This window comes from Amblyomma americanum, chromosome 7, assembly GCF_052857255.1.
Source record: "Amblyomma americanum isolate KBUSLIRL-KWMA chromosome 7, ASM5285725v1, whole genome shotgun sequence".
NCBI classification, from domain to species: Eukaryota; Metazoa; Arthropoda; class Arachnida; order Ixodida; family Ixodidae; genus Amblyomma; species Amblyomma americanum.
Genome location: NC_135503.1, coordinates 51,037,068 through 51,060,337, shown reverse-complemented (window position 1 = coordinate 51,060,337; position 23,270 = coordinate 51,037,068). Strand labels below are relative to the sequence as shown.

General features: G+C 46.7%; 1 protein-coding gene across 1 annotated transcript in view; it reads right to left on the bottom strand.

Annotated features, from left to right (window-relative positions):
- Nucleotides 1-23,270, bottom strand: part of qin (tudor domain-containing protein qin) — an 86,225-nt gene that overhangs the window by 35,596 nt on the left and 27,359 nt on the right. Inside the window, exons 14-21 of the mRNA XM_077632184.1 lie at nucleotides 21,640-21,704; nucleotides 18,048-18,152; nucleotides 13,165-13,326; nucleotides 10,149-10,323; nucleotides 8,888-8,972; nucleotides 8,595-8,666; nucleotides 5,824-5,968; nucleotides 5,180-5,298 (exon numbers count right to left, since the gene is read on the bottom strand). Coding sequence (XP_077488310.1) covers nucleotides 5,180-5,298; nucleotides 5,824-5,968; nucleotides 8,595-8,666; nucleotides 8,888-8,972; nucleotides 10,149-10,323; nucleotides 13,165-13,326; nucleotides 18,048-18,152; nucleotides 21,640-21,704 — 928 coding nt within the window. The remainder of the gene's footprint in view (nucleotides 1-5,179; nucleotides 5,299-5,823; nucleotides 5,969-8,594; nucleotides 8,667-8,887; nucleotides 8,973-10,148; nucleotides 10,324-13,164; nucleotides 13,327-18,047; nucleotides 18,153-21,639; nucleotides 21,705-23,270) is intronic.

Sequence of the window (23,270 nt, the reverse complement as noted above, 5' to 3'; positions counted from 1 at the left end):
ACGACTTAGTAGCAGAGCTGCTGCCACCACAGTGCAGCAGCGAAAGTGAAGAGGAAGAGGAGTTGGAAGAGCCATCAACTGTAAAACAACTGTACAGGCCTTCCACTGCACGGCACAAGCCCGCAATTTTCTGACAGCAACACAAAACTCTCAGAATGAGCTGGCTGCGCTCACTGGCATAGAGAGCTTTGTGCTGAAGGCACATGTAGCAAAGAAGCAATCGACCATTCACGATTCCCTTAAACGGTCTGGTCAGCAGTAGGTCAATAAACTCGTTGTGAACATTTCACCTCTGCCATTTATTTTGTGTAGTCAAGGTATAGAAATGCTCAAAAATAATTCAAATGGATGCCTAATCATAATGTGCACCGTCCATCTTACCCAGAGTCATATATATGAGCACTTCTGATAATTCAAACAAAATCCTGGGGTCCCTTCGAGTTTGAATTAACGAGAGTCTACTGTATAGGCCGCAAGCATTGAAAAAATAAGCACTATTCATTCTGACGAAAGACAAGCTCGGGACATTCACATGAACTTGCCATAGCTTACATATTCACATGTCTGCAGTCAGCACACAAAAAATAAATTTTACAACTGTTGTGTCTAAACAAATCGGCAATGTGAAATTTCTTTCTTTTGAGCACCAGCCTATTTTCCCCTTCCCCTCATGCCGTTAATAAATTAGAGAAAGCTCCCCCCCCCCCCTCCCCATTACCTGCATGATGTTTTTTCCTCTTTACTTTTTTTGTCTGCACAAAAATGATTTGGCCAGTTTCACTCCTGCTTTGAAGAGAATGTTCCTTCGGGTTTCCAACACTGCCCTCAAATTAAATTGCTTAAATATACTTCTGAGTCCAAAAGGTACACATAGGGAGCTACTGCCGCACTCTGCATATATTTCAACCACCTGAGGATATCCTGCCTGAATAAAAACGCGAGTCACCAAGACGAGTCCCAACACTGAGTTCATATTACCAACGACAAAGCAGAAAAAAACAATGAATTTAGCACATGCATCATCACCCACTCAGCCCAGCAGGTGTACAACAAGGAAGTCTGGCATTTTTCCGTGACAATGCGGAAACTGATTTAACAGTTGCAAGCTAATGATGCACAATTCGTGAAAAATTACTCCTGAGAGCATGGCATGTTCCACTGCCTCTTCAGAGGGTAGGGTCACTGCAGACAATTCCATCTAATTTTCATTCACAGTAAAAATCAATTCTATGGCCCTTCCTGGCTACATTGATGAGCAGAAGATGCATTTACTGCTGAGAAAATGAAGTTTAAAACCTTTGCCCGCTACTCGATGCAAACTTGCGGCGCTGAGACCCAAAAGAACTCCCCCGAATCATCACTGAAATTTAATGGTGGTGCAGCCTAGCCCCAGGGATCCGTGCCCCCCCAAAAAAACATGTCAACATATTGTGGTCTGCTTGCAATAACGGCCTGTAGTTGAGACATTTCATTTTTTTTCTAGCTTACCGTACTTCCCCAATACTAACACGCACCTTTTTTCCGAAAAAATAAACCTAAAGTAGCATGCACGTTAGAATCGGATACAAACCGAGACGGCGCGTATTTCGTCACACCCATTGTCATTGCCATTTCAAAATGGCGCCGAAGCTGTTTGTTTTTGTCTGTGTCAGCAGCAACGCTCATTGAAGCTGGGAGCCCGGATTTGTTTTGTGCAGCAGCATTGCAAACGTTGCATCTGCGCGCTTCCTGGCTGGGATGGCAGGGACCACACCAAAGGTCCGCCGCTTCCACTACGAGGCCGGCTTTAAGAAAAAGGTCATCTTTGTGCGCAGAGACCGACGGCAACAGAGATGCCGCATGTGCTTACTGCGTGCCGGAAACGTGTTCGGGACTGGAGAAATCAGAAAGACCGCATCTTCCTCAGTAAGTCGACCCGCAAAGGGTTCAACGGACCTCGGAAAGGCTGATTCCCTGAAATTGAAGATGCATTAGTGAACTTCATCAAAAGACTCCGAGAGGACCACATGCCGGTCACAGCTGAAATGCCGAAAGTAAAAGTGCTGGCAGGAGCTGGCTAGACATCGCGGTTTGTCCAAAAGCGAATTTAAGGCAAGTAGAAACTGGATATCAAAGTTCATGAAAAGGAAAGGCTTTTCTTTTCGGCGGCGGACTGGCATATGTCAGAAATTGCCAGAAGCCTTTGAGGAGAAGCTTTGTGCTTTTCAGAGCTATGTGATTTCGTTACGGCACATACATGGCTACCAGCTGGGACAAATCGCCAACGGAGACCAAACGCGCTGTACTTTGACATGCCTGTCAACACCACCGTTGAAGTGAAGGGGGCCAAGCAAGTGTGTGTGTTGTCAACAGGCAATGAGAAGAAACGAGTAACTGTGATGCTCTGCTGCACTGCCAATGGCCACAAGTTGCCGCCGTTCCTCATTTTTAAACGAAAGACGCTTCCGAAGGCGGTGAATTTTCCACCAGAAGTCATCGTCCGAGCAAACGAGAAAGGCTGGATGGACATTGGCATGGTCGTGAACTGGATAGATTGCATGTGGCGCAAAAGGCCCGGGCCAACCTTGGGCTTCACGCTATGCTCATTCTCGACGCGTTCAAGTGTCATCTTGACCAGCGCGTTAAAGACAAGCTCGCTGCGTGCAATACTGACCTCGTCGTTATACCTGGAGGCATGGCTGCGCAGCTTCAACCACTCGACGTGTGCTTGAACAAACCAGTGAAGAATTGGGTTCGTGTGCTGTACAATGAGTGGCCGAGCACCCAGCCGGAAACGCTCGCTGGATGGGCACCGAGGCATGGACCACAATCCCATCGGCCATGGTGGAACGCTCATTCAAAAAGTGTGGCATCGCAAATGCGCTGGACGGCACCGAGGACGATATGCTGTGGTCGGTCGAAAGCGACAAGGAGTTGTCCGAGACCGATGAAGAGTGTTCAGCAATAAATCTCCCCTTCCTCTTGCACAAGTTTTTCGTTTTTCCCGGTCACAAATAATTTGTGTGCGTCAGAACTGGGGATGTAAGTTTTTTCTCTGACTATGAAAACTGGGTGCGCGTTAGAATCGAGTAAGTATGGTATGAATTCTCCATTTTTCAGTGAAAATAGCGTCACTGTTGTTAGGATGCGGTACCCTGTCGATACAGGCATTTTGGATTATGGATTAGGATTTGTGGCTTTGCCTTTGTATCAGGTGGTCCTTACGAAAAAAAAAAAAAGCGGTCTGCTTAGTCTTCAGAGGTTCCATTCCATAATGTCAGTCGACGCTTGGCTGTTTCCACTGCACCAACCATGGCATCTGTCTCTCCAATATCAGCTTTATCAGTGGCAGCCAAATTGACATTTAGAGGCCGAAGCGGCTGGAAACCAAGGGCCTGCTTAAATGACATCCCAACTGGATGTTGAGGCTGGAGCATCAGACAGGTCAGAAATATGTGTTCTGCAGTCTCTTCTAGTTGGCATACCACACGTCACGCCTGTTTCGTTTGAGTTTCGCCCGCTGCATTTCGCCCATCAAAGCTTTGTCTGCAACACCCCACCACGTGCCTTAAAAAGCAGCGAACTTCCTATGGAGTTCTCGTAAAATTGTTCTTGCTTGATCTCTGTCTTCCGTTCGAAATAAAAGTGGAGGGCCGGCTTCTCTGCGGTCGTCCTCCAACGCTGCGTCTCAGCCACTGACACCTGCTTTTCCAGTTGACCTCAGCTTAAGCTTGTTCCCTTCAGGTCACACACAGTTGGCAAAGGGACCTCAAACTTGGTCGCTGAGCCACAGACTCTCTTCTTCCATCTTGTTGACATCCCCGAGTATATGATGTAGTGGATTTCAATTTGTGCTCAGTGTCCCTTTAAGGCCTCCAAAGCATGGCATGTTTAATCGCATCTTTGAGGTCTTCCACAGCCACATATACACAATAATCCATGCTCTGCACTCAGGCTTCATTGTTTCATGACCAGAAAAAAAATAGGGCAGACAAAACGGTTCATAAGGATGCATATCCGAAAGACGCCAAAAGTTGTTTAAACCAAAGGAAAGCATAGGAGAATGTTGATAAAGTAGAATCTTGATTACACGATCGTGGTTGAAACAAATTTTGGTATGATAAGATTTTGAACAAAGTTCCCAGCTAGAGAGCATTGTGTACAATGTGCAGAGCTTTGGGTGTTCCAAACACTCTCCAGCGCCACTGCAGATGATATGAACAAATGAGCCATGACCGCACCCAGGCGCGCTAACTGCTGCATGCACATCACAAATGCCACGATCACCAGTCGCGTGGTATGCACCACGGGCAGTGACTGGCAGTACGCAGCCCTCACATCGCTGACGTTGCGATTTAGCAGTGGAGTGTGGCCTGTGCACCTAAAGTCGTGACTGCCAGTCGCACAAGCAATGAGCGGAGGCACTCCACCGCAAAATAAATTCTGTTAGCCGAAAACAGATCCGCATGGATGCATTTCCCGTACTCCCGAATATGATTCTTGTTCATTTTGGATGATACGAATATTTTTAGTGACCCCGTTTCAGATTAGTACCAGCAAGATTCCACTCTATTACTTTTCCCAACTGCGTCGATGAGAGAAGAAAATGAATTGAGTGATCCTCGCAGACACGGGATACATAGTCATATGCTGCTGGTGGGAGCTAAACACACAGCCCCCATGTTGTGTGCCATGCTCTACCATATGAGCTACAGCAGAGGATGTCTCGCCTCGTTTGGATATATATATGCATAGCGTATACAGATTGTGGCCAAAGGCGAAATGTAGCAGCTGTTCTAGACCCCTCTTACACTACCTGCGTCATCATAATTGCCAGAATTTGTACCCTTGTTTTGCTACGGACTGATACACGCACTAAGCTAACTAGTGGATGGTTCACTTCGATGATCTTGATCAAGCAGTAAATGCAGAGGTGGTCTGGCTGCAAGCATCCCAGATAGCTGCTAACTGGGGGACTCCGGGACAAAAAGGTAAGCCACGTTTTCAGCGCGCACGTTTTGCAGAAGCTGCGGCCACCCCCGAAGTATGTTCTAACCTAACTGTGACATGGAATTTAACGCCTGCAAATTACTCTGAAGAATCACTCACAGCTTCATTCAGAACTAGACTGCAAAAAACTGGGCTTACGAAAACAGTTGGGAATGGCGTACACTTACATTCACCAAACAAGGCAACTCACCTCTTGCACAAATAGCCTGTGTGGATGGTGTATGCAGCTGATTATGACATTCAAGACCTGGCCAGCCTGAAGCTCGACGGGCGCGTAATACTGACGCCGGGCGCGTGCTTGAGGTTTTTCTGGAAGCGACAGCAGGTGCGCACTAATTTGTGAACAAGAGGGAGCGATGTATGCCGCACACAAACAAGGCGTTTATAGCTAGACTTTACAAATTTATTTGAAACAAAGAGCAGTACACAAAAAAGCAGTTTCTGCACATTATGCTGCCAAGTGGACACAAAAGGAGGGCAATTATCGCACAAACTCAGTAGTAAATGAAAGTTATATCTTTTTACTCACTTCAGTTAGTGTGCATGTTTATATTTATAACTTAAAGGCAGTCACATTCATAAACTATTCCATTTTTTACAATTTTCATGGCGCACCAGTGCTCCGAGACATCCGCCTCCAAAATCTGAACCCAAATGATGTAATTACACATGCGAGTCAGTGGGAATTTCATATACAAGGCCAACTGCAATGTTTGGACAAATCCATTCATAAGAAACAAAAGTCAGCCTAAATGCGAGTTCATAACATTCATTATTTGCCGAACCTAGTGAAGAGGCACTTCATCAAGTGAGTGAGACAACAGGATAACGCACCTCGCTTGCTTGCACAAGGCATGTGGTATTTTGCCGCACCAAGGAACACTAGTGCATCTGTGATGGAGGTTTGTGCGTCCCCACAGCCACCTTCGTTGTCATCAAGAAGGTCAACGACAAGGATGTCGGGGCGCCGTTCCACCTCCTGCGAAGAAAAGGCACAGCCCGGATGGGCCGGTATGTCCGTGGGTGACCAAATTTTAACAAAGTACCAACAGAGATGGGGGGCTAAAAGACAAGGTTGCTCCAATGTCTTGTAAGCCAAGATAGCTCTAGCTGTTTGGACTCAAATTTATTTGAATTACTGCCATGTGAGTAGCAATTCTGGCATGAAAGTTAAGACTTAAAATTATAAATTTTGAATTTTCCTTTGCTAAGGCAATATAAAAAATGCATAGCATGCAAACTATGCTGCTTAATAGCCACTGAAAACAACCATTGCAAGTCAATTATATGACTTTCAGAGGACCGCGTGAAACCGTTGTAACATCCAGGCATTGTATAGTGATCGAAAATCTCGCATAACTGATGCCTTCGCGTAATAATCACGTCTGGTAGTCTTGCTTTCAGAAATTAATTATATTTCTGCCATATGCTGTCCAACACTACGACGATTCATTTTCACAAGAATGATGCACCACGACACACCACCCCTAATTCCTGGATACCTCCTTCAGAAACTACGGTACGAGCAACCAGTCTTATTTTCACAGTGGATACCATATTCAGTGGTGGTCCAGCCATTTCAAGTTCTGAAGCAATTTTTGGAGTAGAAAAATATTTAATTTGGAGCACCTTCGTACCAGAACGATAATTCTGGAGCAACCCGGGAGCAGCACGACCGGAATATAGGAGTTACCCAGAATAGTTTGTTACTAACGAGATCATGTTCAGACATGCGTAGCTAGGAAGAAGAAAAAAACAAACAAGAAAAGTGCTCACAAAAAGTGATATTTTATTAATGCTGGCACTGTCTTGCCCTCAAGTTCAACCAAGGACATGTTGACTTGAACCATTCTTTTTTTTCATGTTGGCACTATCTCAACACTTCTTGGAATTTTTTACAAATTCATCCAGCTCGCAAAGTGAATTAGCAAGGCTGAAATTTCCTTGTTCCAACAAAGCTTGACCTTGCTGGACCTGCTCCAAGCTTTTGTTCTTCAACTCAAAGGATGTGACTTTTTCAGCCAGCTTCAGGGAAGACTGACATGATGTAACCTTGTGATGCAACCGACATGATGCACGAACATGGAGGAAGGAAAACTCGGGAGAGGCCCTCGCTATACGAGCTGCATTACAAAAAGTGTGCCGGACTACTGGGAGTCTTTGGCCGAACGCACAGCCAATAGTAACGCTGGGCGCAGCATACATGCGAAAGCACGCTGGGACGGTGGCCAAGTAAGGGGGGGGCTTCAAAAAATGTGGCTTAAATTAACCGCCTCTTCTGAGTTCTTTCCTTCCTTCATGTGTGCGAATGAACGGTCTGCTAAATTCTACCACAAGCCAGTCCACCCTGGATTGCCAAGTGCGAAAACGTTTTAGTAGGATGCCAACTGAAAGCCTGAATGGTTCCAAAAATAGTCATTTTCCTGTAACCATGTCTTCCTTTTGGCGCAGCTAAGGTGCAATATTGATCAATTTGTCGCTTCTGGAGCAGACTGGAGCAGCAAGGTGTTTCAGAATGGTGCAAATGGAGCAGCTGGAGCACCACTGCATATTCTCTGCTTCCTGCGGCTGTCTTCCCTACACTACGAGCTTTTCTTCAAGGTTTGGCCAAGCTAGTGTCTTCCATTTCTGCGCTTTCTTAAGCACAGGCATCTCCCTCAGGTGTTTCAGGGCAAAAGCCGACATCCGTGCACATTTTTCGTCGACGCTAAATTCTGTTGCCGCTGCTCTGTGCAACCATAGTGCTTGCGCATGACTTGGGCTAGCTCGTGCATTTTTTAACCAAGGAAAAGGTCAGCGCTTGTGTCTTGTCCTTTCTTCTTGTGTGGTTGCATGCTTTTGCGCTGCTTCTTTTCCTTGGTTACTGCACTGAGCTTGAACGCTGCCGTCAAAGCTATTCATCCCTTTGGAGCTATCGCATCCGTTCAAGGACTGCGCAGACCTAGGCATTACCAGTTTTGCGCATATGCTGACTAATCCAAGCACTGAAAATCAGCCACTGCAAGCCGTAGTCACTTCCATATCGTAGTCAATTACTCATCTTAGCTTATTTTGCTATAAGATTCAGCACAGTAAAATGTCACAAATGCAGTCAGGCCTTGTTTCTTTTTTTACTTTGACAGCTATGCAGGCTTCTTGAGCTCTCACGAACTATTTTAAAAAATTAGGTCATGTATATTATAGTCCACATAATGCGAAATTACAGCTTTCAAACATGTACAGTCCATGCACTACAGTCTGGAAAACAAGATAACTGCCAGCCATTTTCTAACAGCTCCATGTCTTTTCAAAGCTTGTAATATTTTTTTTTTGCTCAGCCCGGGGTCACAGGACAGAACGCCAGCCAAAACGGGTGAAATGCAATAACAACAGCATGCAGTGCAATGTCAAGAGACATAGCTAGTCAAAACTATTCGAAGCCCTCCGTTATGGTGTCCCTTACAGTCCAGCTGCAACTTCCAGACGTTCAATACCACACAACATGCCACAGCTTATTACTTTTTCACTAGCCGAGATATTCAAGCAACAACCAAACTCCCGGAGTCCGTTGTCCCCCATTAAGATAAAAAAAAAAAAAGTATGCGCACAGTGGGAAAAGAACTCACCCTCAAAATCAACTTCCTGTTTAGTGCAAGCCTTCCAAACATAGCACTGCTCTCCTTTTTCCACCGCCCATGCTGAAAAACAGAAGACCAAAATAAATTAATAAAAATATAGCATTTACCACTGCAAACTGCTGTCGCAGATGCCACATTTCACAGGAGCAGCAATTTTTTTTTTTTATAACCATGCGAGCAAAAGCAGTCTTTTGGAAGCAACAGAGACCTCAACAAGGGAGCGCATTTAAATTCATCACAAAATAAAATTAACTGCACCGGCAACCAAAAAAGCCACTCACAGTTTCGCTTGGCACCACGTTGAAAAGGCAGCACCTGATCGCCAAGTGACCAATCTTCCCAAAACAAGGAAGCATGCGCCGCAGCCTGCAATCAAGCCAAATGCTACAGTAAGCCAAGTGTCAAAAAGGGAACTAAAGAGAAATGTGTTAGGCTGGTAGATTGCCCTTCATGAGCTCTAACCATGCTTTTTTCGTGAGAAAGGGCAACCCTGTTACTAACAAAATCACACTGATTTTCAATCCTATTTAGTCCCAGAAAACATGCAACAGAATGTAACAGAATCCCCCAAAAGAATTCAGAAAACGGCTGGTGTCACACTTTGAATGTGGAAACACCGAGATTGCTGTAAAAAACTAAGAGCAAAAAAAAAAAAAAAACTACCAACCAACACCTGCGATGAGCTCTTTGCAAAGATACTCAAACCAAAATGGACTGTTTAGCTGTTTCTGACAATTAAATTGCAACTAAAAAAACTTTGATGACCATTCAACAGTTTGAACCCCATACAGAGCTGGATGGTTTTGGGGGGTTCAACGTCCCAAAGACTCTCAGGCTATGAGGAACGCAGCAGTGAAGGGCTCCGGAAATTTCGATCACCTCGGGTTCTTCAACATGCACTGACATCACACAGTACATGGGCCTCTAGAATTTCGCCTCCACCAAACCGGGATCGAACCCGCGTCTTTCGGGTCAGCAGCAGAGTGCCATAACCACCGAGCCACCACGGTGGCTATACAGAGCTTGACGCACGCCTGGCTGCTCACAACACTCAGAGAAGCACTCAGACAAAGAAGAAAATTAAAAGTACAGAAATAGAGGTGAGATTGTGGTACCAATGGGTTAAAAAAAGACACTGATTTTAGACCTAATTTCCTTATTGTTAGTGCAATCCTAATGAAACTACATCACGTTGCTCGGTTTTTTATATACATTCAAATCTGAAATTGCTTTTACCATAAATTAATTTGTTCCTAAGATAATTTTAATAAATCAATGATTAGTGCCGCAGTTAAAAGACGAAATAACTCAATACGAATAAGTCTTAATGCAAGTATAAAGAGCGCAATAATCAAAGCAGTTTTTCCATTTTACCCTTACTGGTAATTCAAGCTGTGAATATCGGCACCTGGGTCCCTTTAAAGAAAGCATTACAGAAGGTCATCAATGGAAAAGCAATTTGCTCTGTTTCCTTTGATTATTGGGCTTTCTGTGGTGAATGAAATCTGCAAAAACACTGCAAACAGTGATATTCCAGCTCACCTGGTCAAAGGAATCACCTCGGAGTTTCCGTAGTCAACATAAAACACTTCGACACTGGCACTGCTTCGTCTGAATGTTGTTCCGTCAACAACATTCACATCATTTTCTATCACACGTAGCACACGACAGCGGTACCAGTTGTTGTCCACGTGGAACAGGGCCAAGTAGACGTCTCCTGTAGAAAGGACAATAGCTCAGTACATGAATAGATACATGTGCACTTCCATGTAAACATTTCTGCATTAGTTTATTTCATTTTCATTTACCTCCAATTTATGGTGACTGAGTCGCAAAAAGTTTGGCTTCAGGTTCAGCTTCGTTCATAAGTTCAGGTTCTACTTCTCAGCGATACCGTGTTCTCCCTCGTTACCAAGGGATGACACTTGCGCCGCCGCAGCACTAGCAGCACAGATGGCGCGACTGTTGTGGCGCTAAAGAAACAGGCTTGTGAGTCTTCGGCATTGGGAACTCACTGCGTGCAGACAGACTGGAGCGGCTCCACTCTTCACCAGCAGGACAAAGCCTCCCGGGAATGTACCCCGTGAGTTTGTTCCGACCAGCCTCTTGAGCATTTTTCCTGCTCTGGCGCAGGTGAACTCTCTCTAAAACTTTCTGCTGAGTAGGATGTCCTCGATACCTTATTTTATTTGGTGGCCAGTTGGCATTATTGCACAGTAGAAGCCTGCTATAGTACACTCGTATATAGTAAAGTGAAACTGCAGTTAAACTTCACCTTTCATAGGCGACTGTACATTTCTTTTTTGTTTATACAGTGAAAGCTCGTTAATTCGACCCCCGTTAATTCGGACAATCGGATAATTCGACCTGCACGCATGGTCCCTACAATTATATATAGGAGTCTATGGGGCAAAACTCTCGTTAAGTCGGACAAATTTTACCGCCCATCGGTTAATTCGACCTAGTTCCACGGCCCGCCAAGAGCGGCGCTACTGTAAAGTTGGAAAAAAAGAATGTAGCGTAGGCCATCCGTACGGTCATCGTCATCAGCAGTGCGAGAGAGGGCGAGGGAAACAAGGTTAGCAGTGGCCGAAGCGCCCGGTGTCTTTCTTTGTGCTTCGTTGCCTCTTGCAGTCGTGCTCAGTCGTCGTGTTAACCCTATCTTCAGCAAGTCTCGTTTTGGCGTGTGTCGTCGTTGCCCCGTGTTTCTTGCTGCTACGATGGCGGTTATTGAACCCTAACACGCCTTTTCTGGATATTGCGTGCTTTGCCAGCGTGTTTACTGTGCTGTTTTCGAGTGCGTAGCGCGCCGTGCCTGCGCGCCTCGCCATCGCGTCCTGCTCCGATGGCGACACCGGCAAAGCGGCCGAAGTACAACCAGGCGAAGGACCTAGCCATGAAAGTGGAAATATTGAAGGTGCTGAAGGATGGTGTTTCACGCTCTGACGTGATGGTCAAGTATGATGTTAAAAGAACCACCTTGGCCACTTACGTGATGAATGAAAACAGCATTATGGAGGCATTTGACAGTGAAGCCTGCGTTTGACAGTGAAGCCTACGGTGACAAAAGGAAACGACTGCGGACTGCGGCCCACCCGGAACTCGAAGAAGCCGTAATGCGATGGATTAGAAACGCACGTGAGGCCTACCTCCCTGTGAGTGGGCCATTAATTTGTGCCCAGGCTGAAAGGTTCGCCACAAAAATGAACCTTGAAGAGTTCAAAGCTTCTGAAGGTTGGCTTGCTCGCTTCAGAAGCCGTCACAATCTGACTTTTAAGAGTGTGTGTGGCTAAAGAGCATCCGTGGACGAAGACAGGATCGAGGAGTGGCGGATCACCGGGCTTCATGAACACCTAGCTGCGTACGACGCTCCGAATATATTTAACGCCGACGAAACAGCGCTTTTCTTTAAAGCACTCCCGGATAATACGATCACCTTTAAAGGTGACCCCTGCACAGCAGGGAAAAGAAGCAAAGAAAGGGTCACTGTGCTACTTGCCGCCAACATGACGGGAACAGAGCGTCTGCCTCTCCTAGTGATCGGAAAGGCTCAGAAGCCGAGGTGCTTCAAGAACGCGCGGCGCCTTCCGGTTGAATACCAAGCCAACAGGAAGGCTTGGATGACGTCTAGCATATTTCAGTCCTGGCTTCATCAAATGGATCGGCGTTTTCGAGCTGAGAAACGGAAGGTCCTCATGGTTGTGGACAATTGCAGTGCTCACTGCAAGGTGTCGGGCCTGGAATGGATTAAGCTTGTGTTCCTCCCGCCGAATACAACCGCAGCCCTTCAGCCCATGGACCAGGGCATAATCCAGCATATAAAATGCAAGTACAGAAAGCATGTATTGCAGCGCATGCTTCTCTGTATGGAAGCTGGGAAGAAGTACGACCTTACGCTCCTCAGCGCTTTGAACATTCTGGCGCACGAATGGGCCAACACGCCTACAGCAGTTATTGCGAACTGCTTTCGGCACAGCGGTTTTGTGCAACCGAACTGCGGTGTGGGGGAACTGCCGACAGAAGCAGCTGACGCAACCACAGAAGACGACAGCTGTTTCGACAGCGTTTTGCCTCCTGCCGTGCGGCTCGCGGGTTACGTGTCCATCGATGATGGTGTCGCCATTGCCAGTCAGCTGACCCACCTGAGCACCTGCCCCAAACGCCGAAGCGCACGGTGAAAGAAGCCGCAGAAGCCTGATCGTGCCCTTTACCAGGCGGTGTCACCGTCACACGGCAGGCATGAGCACAGTATGAAGCTCTCCCATGGCTTTACAACTTTTATGACCAGAAAGAGCAGTGAAGGACCCTGATGCAATAAACCAGCTAAAAATGATGTTTTTTTCTCTGACTGCCACACATGCACGTCATTCGTGTGACTGCTGCTATCTTACTTAACAGTCTTGAAAAAAAAAAAAAAAAAACTGGTTTTGTAGGTGAGATGCACAACACCAGGCCGAAAGTTGACATCACTCCCCCTCCCCAGTAGCTCCACCCAATGCTTGCACATCACAAAAATAGAGACTGAGAAGAAAGCAGAAGAGAGATAGGAAGGACTCACCAACTCTGATTTCCTCATCATGGCGCAGCCTGGATTCGTATGCCTGGCCGCAAGCATTGATATCGCTCTGCATTCTCAGAAGCTTTCCAATGGAACTGCACAGCTGGACATAGAAGCTGCTGGGGTCCCGAATATGTGACACCATGACTCGCTTGTTGTTTACTGAAAAAGAATAAGGCCAAAAAAATGAGAACAAAAAAATGCTGTCAAAGCACTTTTCGCAACATTACAGACAAGCATACGAAGCACATCAAGCACTCTGTTGCTCAAAAAGGCGCAGAACTTGTTCCGGCGTCGTAACACTAAACAAATGGTACTAAAGGTGTGTCACAGGAATATAACATTAAACAGACTACCATAATAGTGGAGAGCTGGGTGAGTGGGTGCATATTCGGAAGAAAAAAAAAACCAACGGAAACAACGCAGACACAGTTGAGACACACAGGAAGACGCTAGCGCTACTTGGTCCGTAATCCTGCGCTACTCTATAGATTTAAGACATTGCACTCCTTTAGTCCTTTTGCTGCTACAAAAATTGAGATGAACTGCACCAATTGATGCACTTGCCCGAGTCAAAAGTGCCTCCCATTCTAATGCACAACAAACTTTTGTGCTTGCAAGAACTGAAAATGTGAAGCACAAGAGGCACAGTAAAAAATTGTGCATAGTGTGGTTTAACATCCTGAAGTGACTCGTGAGCTATGAGACGCCGTAGTGGAGGGCTCTAGATTAATTCAGAACCGTTGGAGTACTCTTACCCCATCTCTACCATGAATCAGCTAAATTTGTCCGCATGTTTCTAGTAAAAACAGCCACAGACGAGCTTACCGTATTTACACGACTCGACTCGAATGTAAGTCGACCCCCCAAATCGCATTTCCGAGAAATAAAAAAAAACTTCCGAGGTTGTTTAAGCTTGGTCTTGAATAGTTGAACGCGATAGCATTATCCGGCGGCCACCGTTTATCGCCAGCCGCTATCAGCTGCCGCACGCGGGCGTGCCCGTGGGCACATTCCGAAATGAAATTGTATCAGTCACTGGACTACTCGTCCACACTTGCGCCATCGTCCTCACTAGCGCTGCCATCGTGATCGCTGCTGTGGTCCCACAGCACATCGTTCTAACGTCGTCGTCCAGCGAAATCCCGCACTTCGCAAACAGCCACATCACGACATCGCATGGAACAGCTGAAAATTTTCCTTGCTGCAGCTGCCACACCTGTATCACCCATTGCGACCATCGAACTTGTGGCCCGGCACGCGGCTGTTCCTTTTTTCGGCGTAAAAAATAGCAGCCATCTTAAATGTAGCCATGAACGAGCACCGGTCGCTTGCCGGACCTGGAGCACAAATGATGACTGACGAAGTACTACACCACATTAAAAACTTGTGAAAAAGCGGCCGGCAGTAGTCATATGTCTCAGAGCCAAAGAGAAACTGCACATAAATGGCGTCGGCTCTTCCGTCGGCTACAGACACTCCCCTGCGCCGCTGGTGTTCCGAGTGGGGGTGCCGCCTTCCATCAAATATCAAATACAGCGGCCCTTCCATCAAATATCAACGCTCCCTTGAGCGCGCATTTGAAATTAAAAAGAAAACTTGTTAGATGCTTGAGCTTCCCAGTAGAACGTGATTGCGTTACTGGGCCTCCGCCGCTTGTCAGCAACCGTAGTCAGCAGCCATGGGTGGGGTGCCAGTTTGCTGCTTATCGATAGCTGCCATCTGCCACTGCCCGTGAGCACGGGCAGGAGACGCCAGTTCTGCGCGTTTACATAGCAGCTGCTCAAGGCCAGCACCAAGAGCGTTGCGACAGAGCCACGCAGCAAAAATGCAACCATGCTGAAGCATGCCTGATATCTCGTTTGTCTCTCCTTTACTTTGTGGGGACCTGCCCTGCAGCCCCGTGTTTGCTTTCCCGCGAGGCACCATGCCGCAGCAGTCTCACCTCGAGGAGGAACGCATTCCCTTGTCAGTTACATTAACTGGCAAGAGAGGGCGCCAGCATCGCTGCGCAAGAGACTGCTGAAGCCCGCGCGCGGGAGAGGGGCCATGGGCTCTTGGGCTGGGATCGTCAGCGCGAGCGGACGTGTTGCTCATTGCTCAGCTCTTCACCAGCGGGGCGAGGAAGCAACGGGGAGAACCGCTCCCGTATATCGTCCCTTCCTGCCTTCGGAGTATATATCCCTTTGCCCTAGCGCGGGCGAACATTCGCTCAAAACCTTGCTGGTGAGGCGGACGACCTTGATTTATTAGCATACCTTGTTGCTAGCTGGGATTATTGTTGCTGTAGCAATAAATGCCTGTTTGTGTTAGCCAATGCGTCGTTCCTTTGTTCCCTTGGAGCAAGGCCCGCCGTGGTTGGCATGCGCTCGGTAGTGTACGCGATCACGGGGTGGGGTCTCGCGGTTTGAACAGGTCGACTTACAATCGTGTAAATACGGTAGCTTGCTGACAATAATTTTCATTTTCTTGCAATTACACGCACATGTGATTTTGTCTGCGTGGGGATAGCCGTACTTTGATAGTTGGAAGCTCATATTCCATAGGGCAGTACAAAAATGAGCAAGTTTATTCATGCAGAACACGTATTTAGTTTTTTTTTTACAACAGTAAAAAAAAAAGCTGGAATTTTTGGTCACAATTCAGAATAACAGAATGATGTGGAAGGGTTCAACATGTGTGAACACTGCACAGCACATGGGCATTCCTGTATTTCGCCTTGATTCAATTGAAACGCAGCTGCCGTGGCCGCGATCGAAAAACCCGCAACCATGCGATCAGCAGCCTAACGGCAAACAGGCGTAGCAAAGTAGTTGGGCCTGACATCTGCCAATGAAAAAAAAAGGCTGAACCGAACTGCCAATACAAAAAGGTTTCATCAACTTCCCAACGCCAAAAATGCTTAACCAGCACCTGGTGATGGCAATGATGCTCGGGTTGTTCCTAGTGTAGTTTCGGTTTCGCATCAGATTCTAACACACACACACTGCATTGTGGTTCAATTCTAAAGAAAAAAGGTGCGCGTTAATACTGGGTTCTAAATAAAATAATTGGCCTCCCACATTCACCACTGTGGCCAACAAGCAGCAACAGAAGGCCATGTTCAAGTTAGCAAGCAGACCACTTTCCATTTTGACAACTGTGCCTAAAGACAGTCTGAAGAGTGTCTCGTCAATGCCTCTCTCCGAGCAATCAGCAAAGCAATCACTGTGGAGGCCTCTACCGTACGAACACCCAAGACCTGGGCAATCATTGTGGAGGCCTCTATCATTTCGCCATACTGCTAAAGATATAATGTGACGACTCCCTTTGTGCTAGTGTTTTAGCCATGGCATCAATTAGAGGCAGTCACATACTTCAGTTCACTTCAAGTGACCTTCGACTTGGCGCCAAAAGTGGGCAGGGCCCAAGATAGTCGTACCCAATTTACACTAATTGGCCTTGTTTCATGCCAATTTTTTCATTTTTTTTTTCATAATTCAACAGTATGCTTTTCGTTTTCTAGCTTTCACAATGGAATTACTAGCATGCTTTCTTGATGCTAGCTGTCTCATTTTAGTTTGTTTATTTATAGGGGTTTAACGTCCCAAAGCAACTTAGGCTATGAGGGATGCCATAGTGAAGGTCTCCAGAAATTTCCGCCACCTGGGGTTCTTCAACATGCACTGACATCACACATTACACGGGCCTCTAGAATTTCGCCTCCATCAAATTCGACTTACGCGGTTGGGATCGAACCCCCGTCTTTCAGGTCAGCAGCCGAGTGCCATAACCACCGATTGGTTTATGGGGGTTTAACGTCCCAAAGCAACTCAGGCTATGAGGAACCCGTAGTGAAGGGCTCCGGGAATTTCGACCACCTGGGCTTCTTTAACGTGCACTGACATCGCACAGTACACGGGCCTCTAGAATTTCGCCTCCATCGAAATTCGACCACCGCGGCCGGGATTGAACCCGTGTCTTTCGGGCCAGCAGCCGAGCGCCCTAACCACTGAGCCACCGCGGCGGCTGTCTCATTTTAGTAATGCATTTATCGCTACACATGATGTAAACAGAGCACTCAACCAAATGTTGCGGGCGAGATGATCATGAACAACACATTCAAACTTGAAGACCATTCACGCAACTGTTGATGATGCAGGTATATGCTTTGGTGATAGACATGCGGGAAAAATAAAACGTTCAAGGAGTTGTACACCACTCCTGGACTGCACTACATATCTACCCTGACACATCCAAATACATGGCTGATAAAAGATAAGCTATTCGAAACTAACAAATTAAGCAAGGAGGCAGCACTGAAAATACCAAAGGAATAATGAAAGAGGCTGCACAGATCAAGACAGCGAGACCAAATACACTAAATTTACAAAAACAATGGTTTTCAGTGTAGGCCCATGATTCTAAATCCAGAAGTGCAAGACGAATGGGCCACTTGCCTAATCTGAGCTGTGTTACCAGCCATCTTAGAGAAAAAAGGTATAATTATGTAAGACTAATAAAAAACTAAAAAATGCTCTCAAACACTTTTTTGAATTTAATATGTTTTGTAACAACCGTTTCTAGGAATCTTTTGTGTGAATTTCTATTAAAGCTTTAATTATACAAATCCTGCAGCATATTTTATTATTAGCTATTCTAAAGTCCCCCCCCCCCCCCCCTAACAAAGGACGGTACTACAACCAAAGCTGATTAAGTCAAGTGGTATTAAGCAAAAGCCATCTCCCAAAATCACAAATGTTTGAGAGCTGGTTATGAACTAGCCAATGGTTTACCTAAAACATTTATTCCTGCATGTGTAAACAAGCAACAATCTCTGCACAAAAATCAGCAGTAAAATATAATCCTCAGCCACAAAGTGACCAAGCAGATGATGAACGCACATGTTTCTACCGCAGGTTCTGCCTGCGGTAACTCATCCCCTGAGATGCTTGATGGCCGTGCTGACTGTTCGTCCGCGGACTGCTTGGAACTCTCAGACTCAGCATCTAGAAACAAGCATTCACAAGAGAAACAAGGTGAACACAATAATTGGGCAACTCAGAGAAACAAGAGCATGCGCTTACTCAATTGAAAGCCAATCAAACATGTCTTCACAGGAGAAGCCAAGAACTAAGTAATATGCAGCTCTATGAGTAAAGTGCAAAGATAGAAATGGCCCTCGAGGTTCTGGCATACCGTATAAACGCGTGTAACAGCCACACCCGTGTATGGGCCGCACCGTTTTCCCGAAAGATATATTAAAAAAAAATAATATCAGTGTAGGGCCGCACCCAAACTTTCCACGACCCACACGGGAATAGCCTTCGAAATACATGCGCCGTGGCCTCCCGAACAGCTCCGGGTGCGAGCAACAGCACACCTGATCGCGGAGGCGACGCATGCGCACAAGAGCTTCTAGGTGCTGCCCACAGATGGCGCCCGCGGCTCAACATCATCATCATCATAGTCAACTTTTTCTTCTGCCACGAGCTCCCGCTATTTATATCGGCATCAGTATCACCAGCTCTAGCCTTTTGTGGCTGTCAAAGGCACGGGAGTTGTGGTAGCGTGTTCACCGCAGTTGTGGTTTTCGCGTGCTGCCACCGAGCATTGCAGTTTCAACATGATCGGCAAGCACCTTAATAGCTACATGGCTGGGAGTTTGCTGTCGAACACGGCAAGCATGCGGCGGGCAGGAAATTCGACAAGGCCGAGAAGTGTGTCTGACGACGGTGCAACCAAAATGATTCATCGAGGAACACAAGCTGCAAAAAGCGGCCTTTCTGAGCCAAGCCGTGCAAGCTTCCCCAACTAGAAGAACTGCTCTGCTAAGTGATGGAAGCCCGGAACAACGGCTACGCGTTGACAGTGGACGGGCTGCGAGACTTATTGTGGGATGAGCATGCACCAGAGCACAGCACCAGCTCGGAGTCGGAATACTTCTCGAGTGACGACTGAATGTAGAACAAATGCCGCTCATTGCCTGATTTGTGTGTTTTTACTTCAAATAATTTTTTTTTTGCACATCGCGTGGATGAGCCGCACACTGAAAATTGGCCCTCAAATCTGGGAAAAGAAGTGTGGCCCTTTCACGCATTTATATGGTAACTTCAAGCAGGCAAAATGCCACATATATCCCCGTATGGTTTCATCAAGCATGCAGTAGACTCTTGCCGCATGTTGAAATCGGTTTGATCCTCAAGTTGTCTTGGATGCAAGTGTCCTGTCTACTGCCTTTTAACTTTTCTCATTTTACAAAAGTTGCCAATGACAAAACCATTTTCTTAGCGTATTTTTTTTTTCTTAAATTCCAATCACAGCACTGTCTTCTCTGTTAGCTCCAATGTCTTGTCTGTGAGTGGTCACAGACTGATGATGAAGCATTAGAAATACTGAATATGTGACTGACATTTTTTTTAGAGTAAAAACTGTGAAATCAACATTATCTGCAACTAACTGGGTGGAAGTGGTGGTATTGTTAATCATTATGGGGAAAATAGGAAAGAAGCTAGCTGCACTGCAACCCCTAAGCCTAGACTGACTGGCAGTGGGAAGGGCTATGAACGAATAAAAAAACTGATCAACGATTACACTTCTCGGTAATGCGTTTTCTGAATGCAGCTGCTGCTGTATTTGAACTGTAGGCGACCGCAGATGGAACACGCAGTGCCAAATGGAGGCGGCTCTGGGTTCCTGCCCGGGCATCACGTGTAGCGAGCGATATGCCACTGTGAGCCTCTCTTCACGCGACCAAACGACGACACGCTCTACAATGGCACCATCTATTATAGAGTCACCGCCACAGAGCACTTATTCATGCTACTGCCCTACCCTCCTCCTTCGCGTTCCTCCTAGTGCTCTCTTTGCTTTGCGATCTTTTTAATCCTCCTCGCTTGGTTACGCTAACGATGGCCGGGAACGGGAACCCGGGAACGGGCGCCTAAGAGCTGGGCTCTAAAGGCTAGCAGAAAGAAATCATAGGGGAAAAAGAGGAGCTTGCAGGGAAAGAGCTACGACACAGCCATTATACAGTGCGTTCAGGTGTATAGTACAGAAGCCAGGACACAATGCCCGACAGTCCGATAAAAACGGCAAGGCTGGTCAATGTTTTATCACAAGGGCGAGCACTGCCATGAGGCCATAAAGCCGCTGTCCAGCAGCAGACAAATGCACAATTTTTTTTTCTGATGAGCATATTCAGTGTTTTCAGCATGCACATTCAGAGTAACATTTGATTAACAAATTAAAAATATAGAAGCAAAACTCAGAAATAGGACATGTCAATGTGAAGTAAAATGATGATTATGGATTTTTATGGTGCAAGGGCATCTACGGCCAAAGAACGCCATGACACATGGCATTTTCGACTTCTCAAGGTAGGGTCAAAGACCCATTTCCCAAGCATTTCACTCTAATTAAGCCGAACACCAGACCAAGGGAAAGCTTGCACCCATTGTATCACCGGTGGGTACCTGGCGGCACTGGGGATCAAACGACGCACCTCCCGCATGCGAGGCGGATGCTCAACCACTTGGCATCCCGCTTGACGTAAAAGCTCGCATCCTAACAGGCAGTCATTTGCAACAAAATGGCACATGACCACTCCTCCTCCACTAACTTGCCTTAGTACAGAAGCTGTAACTATATAAACAGTGAAACAAAGGAAACATTTTTACTTATTCAGAGTATCTTGCAGGACCAATGAATGAGAAGCAGCAGGTTGGAAAAAATAAAAATACAACTGGAATAAAATAGCGATACAAATGAACACATCACAAAAAAAATGGCGGTGGTTTAGCTCTGGTTAAACCTGGAGTGACGCAATAGCTACAGCTGGCCAAGTGGAACTTGGTCACGTGACCAACCACGTGATCAGCCAAGGCGCCGCACCGCCGGCAGCTGCTCCGCACCACGTGACCAACCACGTGACAGCCAGGCTGAAGGCTCAAAATGCTACCGTAAGGTAGCTATCGCTACAAAAAGAAAGACAATGGCACTGTCTTGTTTCTCTGGCTACAAAATCATGTCAGCATGTACACTACGTGATCTGAATTTTCTACCTTCCTGCTTTGTGCAAAAGGAGATTGAAAAGGCATTTTCCAGAAGCAGAAGTGCGGAGTGGTGGGCTAGTTGGTGATACAGTGCTACTAAAGATGTATACTACCAGGCAGTCACATAATGGGTACAGTATTTCCCCTGGCCTGGCGCTTGGCTTATCTGGGATGAAATGCTTGGGAAATGGGTCTCGGACCCCAATTCGAAGACTAAGAAGGGCCACATTGGGCTTTGGCCACATTGGGCCACGGCACTTCCGGGCGATGGGCGAAATTTTCTGCAAACCCAGAACCTGGGCGACGCGATGAGCGACAGTGCTCCGGCGGCCCTCAGCCCATCGCGCGATTTGTCGCCTCATGCGGTTAGCGCTTTACGGGATGCACCCGTTGCAAAATCACCTCCTCTGCACATGCTGTTAGCAAAGGATGTCACAAATACCTGTATCATCCAGTTCTTCCTCTGTATACCCTTCAGGCAGGTCTTTCTCAGACACAAGAGACAACCTGCACACCAAAGACAAGCCTTTACAACAGGTACAGTCTAGGAACATAAAGTGTAGCTCATCGTTAAGAGTCACAGTGAACTTGGTAATCTTTACATGATGGCTTTCACTTTTCAGTCAGACACCAACAATAAAATTAGGCTTTGCCCACATACACAGTTATCAGTACAGATTGCGCAATACTGCCAGGTGCAGTCCTGCCCAACCATTAAAGGGGTGGGGACACCAAATTTTTGGTTGGCGTGTTCATTGTTTCAAACGTTGTGTATTGGCCCCGGACGCGTGATACACGCTGCGCAATTCATGTATGTGCAGTAAATAATTTTTTACTGCATTATTATACTGAGCGATTTAGGTTTCAGTTTCTGAGCGCCGGTGCGCACTGCAACGTCACGATCAGGGAAGAGCAGCAACAAACCTGGTCACATGGGCCCCAAAAGTTGTGACACACGTATTGCTGCATCGTCTGCTCTCGTACACATGCTGTGCATAGCAGCGTCTTTTGAAATGATGTGCAGATAAACTTGGTTGGTACTGCGATATGCTGAGAAAAGCCAAGCGAGCGAGGAACGACACTGAGTCCCGAAACCAAGCGGCTCGCTTCAGCCGATCTCAATCGCCAAACCGCGTATGCCAACATGGTTTCAGCATTGTATTTCACTTTGCCACGCCAACGCCAATGCTCGGCGGACGTCTTCGTCGATGGCCCGTAGCTGACCTTGGTCACATTACAGCGACACGATGCCTCACTTTTCCTACCGACCAATACCCGTCTCTGTCTTCACTTAGCGCTGCCCGTACAGCTGCGCTGCGAGACTGCTCAGGGTCCCGTGCCTGCTGATTACGTTATCTGCTGCTAGTTTAGCAAACAGTCCATGTATTCACTAAACAAATGCTTCCAGTGTACAGGACTCAGCATTTACTGCACGTGTATGTAACTCCTCCAGGAAGGCACCCATGACGATGACTGCATCTCGCCGCTACCTTTGTTTACGCATATATATGCATCTGTATACAGGCAGAAATTGCGCGTTAGTTTGGCATGAATTGCAAGCTGCGTTCCACTTAGGTTAAGCAAGCTCATCTCTTTTGCGCCGGTTGCGGGTTTACTTGTTTGCACAGCGCGATAACTTTGCAAGAATCGCTGAAGAATGCGAGCACCAGCCTGGGGAACGCTTCATAGCCACATTATTGACATTGCGCAGGACCGGTGTTTCTGACTCTTTGTAACTGCTTTTTTGCTTTGTCCGATGTGTCCAGTACTTGAATTTAAGTTGGTTTATCTAGAGGTATGTTCGGCACCCATTTCAGATAAACAAAATGGCTTAATTTGTTTCCCTCAAGCGACGCCGACGACTGCAGCTGCTGCCGCGGGCAGCCTGCATCATTATGTCTCCTCGATTTGGCGTGAGATTCTGCTAGCTGCATTGAATGCTGTGCAAATTTGCTCGAAGTGGCACATCTCGTGGAGCGGCTATAAAAGTTGTTAATTCCAAAAGTGGTGAAAAATTTGACACCGTTCTTTCCGTTGCGTTGTGCAAAGTGGCGCAGGCCGCGGTCGACCGTC